Raw genomic sequence first — 9,982 nt, forward strand, 5'->3', positions numbered from 1 at the left:
TATGTTAAAGCTGTAATGAAATGCTTCTTCTAATCATGTGGTTATTAATTTTTTTTTAAAAAAAAGGAGAAAAAAAAAGTCCTAGACACTAGTAATCATATAAACATCTGAGAAAAGTGTGAAGTATGCTATTCATTGTTAAAAGGTTTTCTTTGCTTTTCATAGACATACAAAGCCTTTCTTCCCACCATGATTGCTAACAACCATGGCCATTTGGTTTGCATTTCAAGTTCAGCAGGATTAATTGGAATAAATGGACTAGCAGGTAAGAGAAATTCCTTACAGCTTTAACTTGCATAATATCTCTGAGTTATTAGCCTTGACTTCATGTCCTAATTATATAAAAGTCAGTAAACCAAATGCTGGGTGTGGTGGTGTACACCTTTAATCCCAGCCCTCAGGAAGCCGAGGCAAATGGACTGGGACTAACTAAGGACCCTGTCAAAAAAACAAACAAAAAAAAAGTCAATAAACCAAAAGGTCTAATCATCAAGGTAAGTGGTTGGCAGTTTCTTAGATAAACTGACATGATTTTTGACTGTGTGCTTTGGAGTCAGAAGGTCTCATGCAGTCCCCTAGATGTAAGAGGGCAGTGAGGAGGGGAACCCTCACAGACGTGGTTTTGTGCACATGTGATCAAATTCACCTGGAAGAATTTGATCCAAATTCATCAGAATGCTGAGTGCCAGCCTGGCCTTCTCTTTGTTATTCATTAAGGGGTCTCCCTACTGTGAATTTACAGAATTTGAAAAATAAAACAAATTTTTTACTTTCCCACTGGCTAAAGGCCTGCATGAAGTAATGGTCACTCTCACCTGTCTTCCAACACCCAAATGAATTGATAATCTCACTGGGCAGGTGACAAACTCATCTACCAGGGCATTTGGCCAAGAAGGCCTAACTCAGGATCTGGTTGTAGGTGAGCAGGCACCCTCACCAGGAGTCCCTTTCAGCACTAGCTGTAGCTTGTCTGGGTCATGGGGACGCCAAAAAAACTGCAGCAGCGCCATGTGGGCATAAAGACAGCTGGGACAGTTTGAGGGAGGTTGTTTTGGTGTTTGGGTTTGGTTTGGTTTTATTTGTTTGGCCAAGGAGGCCTAACTCAGGATCTGGTTGTAGGTGAGCAGGCACCCTCACCGGGAGTCCCTTTCAGCACTAGCTGTAGCTTGTCTGGGTCATGGGGACGCCAAAAAAACTGCAGCAGCGCCATGTGGGCATAAAGACAGCTGGGACAGTTTGAGGGAGGTTGTTTTGGTGTTTGGGTTTGGTTTGGTTTTATTTTTGAGACAGTGTCTGACTTGCTCTATAGCCAAGACTGACCTAGAACTCAGTCTCCCTGCCTTTGCTTCTTGAGTACTGGAATCATAGGCTGTAGCATACCTCTATACCCAGAAAAGAGGACAGTCTGTTGATCGGGCACTTCTAAAGCTTGATTCAGGAACCACAAAGCTAGCCTATGTCTCAGTTACATGAGGAAGGTTCTCAGAACTACCCAAAATAGCACTGTTTTACACTCCCTGAGACTCCCATCCTTCACTGTATCCCTCCTCAAATTCTTCAGCGGTTACTGTTACTTTTCACGTGTCTGATAAGTCACAGGCCTTTAAAATCAGACAGGGTTATTAACAGCTACTGTTAATCCTCTTTCTCATGCAGTATCACCATCTTTAGATGTGAGATTCCCCCACCCGAAGTTCACCTGAAAAACAAACAAATCAAAGACTTTCTCACCTCCCACAGTGTGTCTTGGCTCCCCTGCATCTCAGCCACTTAGAAGGGCTCTAGTTGAGAATGCAGATTCTCTGAGTACTGAGCTCTGTCTGCTTATTAGGATCTCGGGGATCAAGGGTTCAACAAATGCACTTACACCAGATGACTTGGATGATCCTAGAAGCATCTCAGACCCTCCTCTTCCTTTCCCTTCCTCTAGTTTCTTGCCCACTGTGGCATTATTGAGGCATGACAGCCATACCTGGCACCTGTGACCTGGCTTTTGCTGTTCACAGTAACTGCCTCATGACAGAGTAAATATGCCTCTTTTAGCTAGAAGGCAAGGGGAAGCATTAATCCACTAAGTACTGTTTATTTTCTAAGTCATTTTCATTCAGAGATTTTCTTAAAGCAAGTGTGACTTGAGACAGTGCTCAGAGTGGACATAAATGCTACTTTCTATTTCCCCTTGCACTTTCAAATGATTTAAGAGGTAGAGGCTGAAGCTCGGAAGTGCTTTGTTCTTCTCTCAAAGTAGAAGACAGAGTTGTGATGGGAAGCCGTGCTCCATCCCTCATGGAGACAGCAGCAGTTGCTTCCTAACTACTGTGGCATTTGGATAACATGTTTGTCTTCAGCAGATGCCACTACTGTGACAAAATAAATAAGGATTTACTTTGGCTCACAGTTTAAGAGGATTTAGTCTGTGGTTGTTTGGCCTTGTTGCTTTTGGGTCTGTGGCAAAACAATTCCAAAGGCTTCTAAGCTACCTGGTGAGGTTTACACAGACAACCCCATTTTACAGTACCAATTTTCTGTTACAATTCCCATCACTGTGCTAAAACACTGAGCTTACACGAAGGAAAACTATTTTGTCTCACAGTTTCAGACATTTTACTCCGTGGTCACTTGGTCTTGCTGCTTTGGGAACTGCGATGAGGCAATCCATCGAGGCAGGAGCACACGACAGAGGAAACCAGTTTCCCTTATGGCAGCTAGGAGGCAAAGATAACAGCGGGAAGAAGCCAGAATCCCAGTACCCCACCATAGGCACATCCCACTGACCTGACTTCCTCCACTAGGCCCCTGCCTCCTTCAAGCTTCTACCATCTCCCAATAACAAGCACCACAGGCCTCATAAACGAACCATTAGTAGCTTTGCACATCCATGGTCACATCATTGTAATAATATAGAATTATTTCCCATTTCAGATTCATTATATTATCACTCATTACACTGATAATGTGAGATTTATGATTGGAAGATAATTTGGTCTACCAAAATTATCAAAGCCCATGCTGAGCCTCCTTGCTTAGATTCCTATGTCACTTACTGTTTTGTTTGTGTACTTATTTTTATATGTCTTTATGCCTGGTGAGGTCAAATGATTTGAAATAAAGATTGAAGTTCATTTGCCTTGGGTAGCAGTTAGCACACACTCAGACAAGGACTAACTTACAGTTAAAGCATAGCAGTGTGATCTAGAGGAGAGTTCTGCACCTGACCTTCAGTTGACCATGTTTCTTCTGCTTATTACCCACTTATTCCCACTTATTCTCATACATACTAAGGCAAAGCAAATACAGAAGAACTCTTGCATAGCCTCTGTCTCTGTTAGTATTGCAAGTGAACTTTAATATGATACCAATTAAAAATTTTTACAGTACAATCATATCTCAGAGATATCATGCATTTGGTTCTAGACCAGTACAACAAAGCAAGTCATAGAATGTTTTCTTTTCTTTATTTCCTGGAGCATATAAAAGTTATTCTATCCTGTAATCTATTAAAGGTGCCACACTGTTATTGTCACAAAAACAATGTTGTATATACCTTGTTTTAAAATACTGTACTGCTAAAAATAAATGCTAACAATCGTCTGAGCTTTTGGAAAGATGGAGCCAGTAGACTTGTTCAGTGCAAAGTTGCCATTAATTTTTGATTTGTGAAGAACTCAGTCTCTGAGAAGTACAATGATGTAAAACACAGGAGACCAGGAAGGCTTTTATGCATTAGCATGGTGATCATGATTTCTGTCTTCCAGATTATTGTGCAAGTAAATCTGCGGCCTTTGGATTTGCCGAATCTATATTTATGGAAACATTTGCCCAAAAACGGAAGGGGATCAAAACTACAATTGTGTGCCCATTCTTTATAAAAACTGGAATGTTTGAAGGTTGTACTACTAAGTAAGTATGCTTTTTTATTTTAAAGAAGTTTAAATTGTCTACCTATCTAATTTTGTTCAAGTTGCTTAGAGATATTTTTCTTAAGTTCAGCCTGATTTATAAGTGGTTTCAGAATTGTCACATGTATTTGTGTTCAAGGTGCTGGAATAAATATATGTAGCATATCCTCACAGTGTCTAACTTGTATCCATGGATCTGCTTATCTATTTCCTGCCCTGGAAACAGTCCCTCTCTGCCAACCAGTGCTGTTCAAACATCTTCCTGTACTCCAGGAAGACTGGAAGTCATTGAAGGAAACTAGGATCCTTTAAAAGAGCACCGTAGTCCACCAGATGCAGACTAACCACAGAAATGTCTTTCCCAGAACACTACAGGCTGGAAGTTCAAAATCCAGTGTGTGGTGAGGAAGATTTTCCTGTGTTGGTTATAGCCACCTTCTTATTGTTAGACCCTTGCTTGCCAGGGAGAGAAGGGAAAAGACAGAGAAAGAGATCATCTCTCCTGTGCCTCTTCTCATAAGGACACTAATCCCACTCACAAAGACTGGCCATTGCTCATGACCTAATTACTTTCTAGGACCCTGACTCCTACTACTATCATATTGGAAATTAGTCTTAAGTGTAAATTTTGGGGAACACAGTAAGATCCTAGCAGACACAAATGGCCCAGTGTACTTCTGAACACAACACCCAGTTTGTTTCCAGTGATTCAATTCACATTTAAACCATTTGTTAAAAAAGATTTACATAGATGATTATATGTAACGAGCATATTAATCAGGATCATTTTTCTCTTTCAGATTCTAGTTGTGTTATTACTACATTGTTGATAAGGGAGTAAATATAGAAATGGGAGAAAACTGAAAGACAAAGGAGTGTGATAATGTCCTATAACCTTTCATCTAAGATTATCCATAATCGAAAGAACTGTTTGTATTGATCTGAGCTTTTTTTTTAAATACCTTAGGTGTCCTACTGTGTTACCAATTCTGGACCTAGAATATGCAGCCCGAAAAATAGTAGATGCCATTCTTCAGGAACAGACTTACCTGTATATGCCAAGTTCTTTATACTTCCTCGTGTTCTTAAAAAGGTAACAGCATCAGCCCCCATGCATTCCCCCCTGTGCCAATCAACCATTTACTCCAGATCCCACCAGGAAGAGCCACTCAACAAATACCTCTTACAGTAATGACTTTTAAAGAGGAAACGTCTACATCTGCTTGATCATCTCCATTACCTTTTCTATTGCCACAGCCGCAAATTTGCACAGTTGCAGTGTCCCCCATGAGTCCAGGGAACCCCCCCGTCCCATGTCATTTTAGTTTTGCAGTACTGTCGAAAATAAGTTAATTTACAAAATGAGCTACGGACAGATTGGAAAGAATTTTTTTAGGAAAGATGTTCTTAACGCTTATCTTGAAAACATGGTCGTGTTGGCATGGATACTGGATCTATGCTTCCTTGAGTGCAGAACCCCCCCTTCAAGGCCAGTCAGCCAGATACCTCAAAAATCTGCAATATGGGTAACATTGGCAACAGCTATCAAGTTTGGTCAATAAGGCAGTTAAATAACTTGGAAGGAAAAATCTTAAATCCCTACAAAAGTGGGCTAGAGATGTAGCTTAGTGGCAGAGTGCTTGACTAGCATGCACAGGACACTAGGTTTAATCCCCTACACCAAATAACAAACAAACAAACATAAGAACGCATCATTGCCATCCCTCTTTGGGCTCCACTGGGTATCAACCCTGACATTTCTCTGCAGCAACTTGGGAGCCTCTGGCTCAGGTACAGGCTGGTGGTGCTAAGCTGCTGGATTCACTGCCCATTTCCACTCCTTCGATTCAGTTTCTATGATGGATCATCTGTTTAAACTTCCCGTCCCAGGGCCTGTACCTTTACAAAGAGCTCACTCCACTTCCCACTGCTCCCTGTTGAGTTGACACTGTTGTCTTCTCTGTCCCTTGATGGTTCTGTCTTGGCCTACCAGTTCTCTGCCTAATTCTACTTGCTGTGACACTGACATTCCTTTAGCTGTTTGAGCATAGGCATTATTCTTCAAGATAGTCACATGGCTGACAGCCAATCACCTTCTTCTCTCATTAGATAATTATATCTACTTTGTGCAGTGAACCAGAAGTCATCCTTTACATCCTTTCTCTCTTGCAGACTTCCTTTAGCACAGGAGGGATCTGTGTGGTGACAGAGACTGTGGGAGGCAGGACGTGGGGTCTCTGACTAGCAGTTTGAAACCCAGGCTTATGATCTTCCTATTTACCAAGCCTATAACTCTTTTTGATTATTTAAAGATTTTATTTATTTATTATAAATTTTATATTAAATTTTGTGTATTTTATACAGAACATCTTTTTTGTTTTATTTATTATTTTTATCTTATGCATACTCATGTGTTGTCTGCATGTAGGTAAATGCACCCGTGTCGTGCAGTGCTGGCAGAGGTCAGAAGAGGCTGTCAGATCCCTTGGGACTGGAGTTACCCGACAGTTGTTAGCTGCCGTGTGGGTGCTGGGATTCAAACCTGGGTCTTCTGCAAGAACAACCAGTGTTCTTAACCACTGAGCCATCTCTCCAGCCCCCTATACAGAACATCTTAATCATCTTCCTATCTCCTTCCCCAGTGGCACTCTCCCATAGCCCTCTACCCCACTAGAATTTATATATTCTCACATTTGTGTTAAGGCCTGTTGTGTCAAGTTAGTGTCTCCAGACATTCCTCAGTGAAAGTTCATCCACTGGAGTCTAGTCAGCCTATCTAGAATCCCTCCCTTTAAAAAGATCAGCTCTTCCTCATCCAGCAGTAATCAGCTGCCAATAATTCTTTGGCTAAGATTGGGGCTTCTTGCCCATTTCCGTAGTTCTATGCTCAGATTTTGTCTGTTTAAATCTGCAAAGTTCTTGTGCATGCTGACACCGTTGCTGTAGGTTCCTATAATCAAGGTCCCAGGAACTTGTAAGACTCTATTTCCATATGGTCATGTACCTCCTCCCTGGCTCTTAGAATCTTTCTGCCCCTCAATTGTCCCTGAGCCCCGGGTAGGTGGAGTTTAACGTAGGAGTCTTGTCTAAGAATCCACACTCTGCAGGCTCTTACTCTCCACACTTTGGTCTTTGTGACCTTTTGTGTTCCTGGCCCTCTGTTGCATGAGGGAGCTTCATTGGTGAGAATTGAGAGATGCATTAATATCCTCTTTATCCATTGTTTTATGTTCCGTGAGCTGTAGGTATAGAGGTTGCATTGTAGATGTGCCACTTATCCAAGCCTGTAACTCTTATGTGCACCGTGTTCTCCAGGTCTTAGTCTCCTCACTCACAGTGATGGTTTTGTTGGAGCATATGGCTTAGCCTGATGCTCTAATTACTGGACAGTGTATTTCCTAGCAGTAGACTGTAGCATAACAAAGCCTACTCTAAGAACATGAGGTTTCATTTTTTGACTCTGAATAATTGTGGAGGTTGTATTTACTTCAATGGCATATTCATTCTGGGCCATATTTTGAGAGAGGGTTAGAAGGCTAGAGAGAAAACAAAGAGGCTCAGTGAAAGAAATGACATCAAGCACTCTTTTGAACAACAGGCACTAAAGAGAGTCATAGGTGAACTATGTACTGCTCATCATCCTAGGATCTGGAGTTACATGAAAGAAGAACACACAGAGCAATCCCTACATCACAGAAATTGTCTTCTTCATGGGTGGATGTCAAGAGGGGGAGAAGGAAAAGAAAAAGTACACTAGCCAGACATGGGGGCTCACATCTTTAATTTCATCACTGGAACTTTGGAGCAGATGGCTGTAAGTCTGAGACCATTCAGGGCTGTGTAATGAGATCTTGTCTCAAGATCCTCACCCCCACAAAAAAGAAAGAAAAGAAAAGCTACACTGGGGGACATAAGTACTTTGCAAAAATATTAAGCCAGAAAAGGGAATCTCAGAATGGGAAAGAACAGAAGGGAACAAGTTGAGATTTGAGTACATATGGGAAACTCTCCAGTGTGGTAACAGTTGCCAGAGTCCTGAAGTTAGGGAGGTCATGCATCACCTGGAGGCCTTGGTCTGTCCACACATAGGGAAACTGAGCATAGATTCTTCCTCTCACCTCACCCTTAGAATAAGTCTTGGGTTTACTGTACCTCCTTGTCACTTTACTTGCTTTGCAATGTCAGGTGTCAAGGTCAACAGAGTGCTGCATGGTGGTCAAGTGTATCTGTGGATCTCCCAAGGCACAGATAGGAATTGAAGAGATGAACCATCTTAGTTTGGTTTGCCAAAGGCATGAGGAGCCATTGCATGTCATCCTCACAGTGGTCCTAGAAAGGCAGATGTCCTCGTTTTATATCTGAGAACAGCAAGTCCCACAAGTTGCCTGAGCTGACAGTCCAAGTGCCAGAGGCAAGTCTCCATCCCCATCCATCTCCCTGTAAGCATGTGCCTACAAGCACACTTGGAAAGTGAAGTGGAAGTGAACTGAATAACATAAGCAAAGCGGGAGAACTATCAGCCCAGCAACAAGCTCACAGCACCAAGGCTGGGTGATGTGTGCACAAATGACATAATCTGTGAATGCAAGTGACCTAGCCAAGATGCTTTCACAAATAATAACTAAGAAAGTTTACTCTTGTGTTTTCTTTAGCTTCCTTCCCATCAAGACAAGAATGCTCATAGCTGACTATATGGGGATCATCCACATAATGGATAGCTTCACCGGCCCAAAGAAGAAACCGTAAAGAACAGATCCATACCTGATTTTATCTGATACCCAACACTACATCAGGCTTCTTTCAAAGGAGAGAAGTATTTTTGCCTGACAGAATCCAAAGACAAGTACTAATCATGTTCTGCTCTCTGGACAAGAATTTCCTTCCCACATCTTTGAAAGCAATGTTAATATTTCCTTTGTGTTGAAATTTTGCTTGTTTGAAAAATAAAAATATCCCTTTCATCATTTCCATTCCAACAGATAAGAAAGAGGTAAGCTCACTTGAGCTACTCTTAAGTATGGGGGTTGGGAGGTGGCGCCTGTGGAGCAGATGGCTGTGAGTGAGCCTGGGTAGGGGAAGGAGGGAGCCCAGTGAGTGTCTTGCTAGGATGCCCTCTCTCCAGAGGACACAGAAATGCACATTTCCTCTCATCTTCTTCTTGGTTAGCGCTATTAGGACCTTGGGCCACTAGGATAGAAAGGGCTTACTCTCCCTGGGCAAAGCAACTTGAGGGGTTTTATTGGGTTCACAGTTTGGAGTCAGGAGCATGAGGCAACTGGCTACACTGAATCCAATCTGAAGGCAGAGATGGTGGCTTATGTTCAGCCAGCTTCCTCCTTTTTATACCATCTGGGGCCCCTGCCCATGGAGTTGTGTACCCACATTTAGAGTGAGTCTTCCCACAATTAACTTGATCTACGTAATCCCTTGAAGATATGTCCAGATGTTTGTCTCTTAGTTGATTCCAAATGCTGTCAAGTTAACCGTCTCACTGCTCAGTACCCTGGAGACTCCACCCAAGTGCCAGATGTCAGCAGAAGGTCTGACAGACATGTGGCACTAGGGAACCTTACCAGGCCTTTCCTACCAGTGACCTTAGTCCTGACTCTCAGGTGGGATCACATATTTTCTGAGATCAAAACATAGTCATTTCTTACTCTCAAAATGAAAGTCTACTAGTTAGATTTGTTCCTCCTAATAGATCCAAAAGCCACATTCATGTTAATTTTCAGTTTTTAACTTAGTCATTCAAGTTGGGGTTCACACTGCGGTGTTTTGCACAGAATGAACAGCTTCGTGCACGTGTGTTCGTTAGAGGCACTTTCACCTTCAAGCTATTGTGTTCTTACAGTTTAATCAACTGGCAAATTGCTTTCATGCTTTGTAGATTAACTGTAAAAGCAAGATTAAGAAAAAATAATTACCATATCCCTGGAACTCATTCCCAAGCCGTTGCAGCACCTGCCCTGTGGGAGTAACAGCCAGTTTTTTGTCCCTGGCCCTCTGGTGGGACTAGAAGGATGAGTTATCTTGGAAGACCCTGTAAAGAGCCCAAAGAATCTAGAATTCAAGTATCTTCAGGG

General features: G+C 42.2%; 1 protein-coding gene across 2 annotated transcripts in view; it reads left to right on the forward strand.

Moving 5' to 3' along the window:
- Sdr16c5 (short chain dehydrogenase/reductase family 16C member 5) overlaps positions 1 to 8,863 on the forward strand; it is an 18,472-nt gene extending 9,609 nt beyond the window's left edge. For both annotated transcript variants that reach the window (XM_008833071.3, XM_017798134.2), the window contains exons 4-7: positions 166 to 265; positions 3,756 to 3,900; positions 4,867 to 4,992; positions 8,552 to 8,863. In XM_008833071.3, coding sequence (XP_008831293.1) covers positions 166 to 265; positions 3,756 to 3,900; positions 4,867 to 4,992; positions 8,552 to 8,645 — 465 coding nt within the window. In that variant the 3' untranslated portion in view covers positions 8,646 to 8,863. The remainder of the gene's footprint in view (positions 1 to 165; positions 266 to 3,755; positions 3,901 to 4,866; positions 4,993 to 8,551) is intronic.
- The last annotated feature ends 1,119 nt before the right edge of the window (positions 8,864 to 9,982 follow it).

This window comes from Nannospalax galili, unplaced genomic scaffold (genome assembly GCF_000622305.1).
Source record: "Nannospalax galili isolate Female #2095 unplaced genomic scaffold, S.galili_v1.0 scaffold476, whole genome shotgun sequence".
NCBI lineage: Eukaryota > Metazoa > Chordata > Mammalia > Rodentia > Spalacidae > Nannospalax > Nannospalax galili.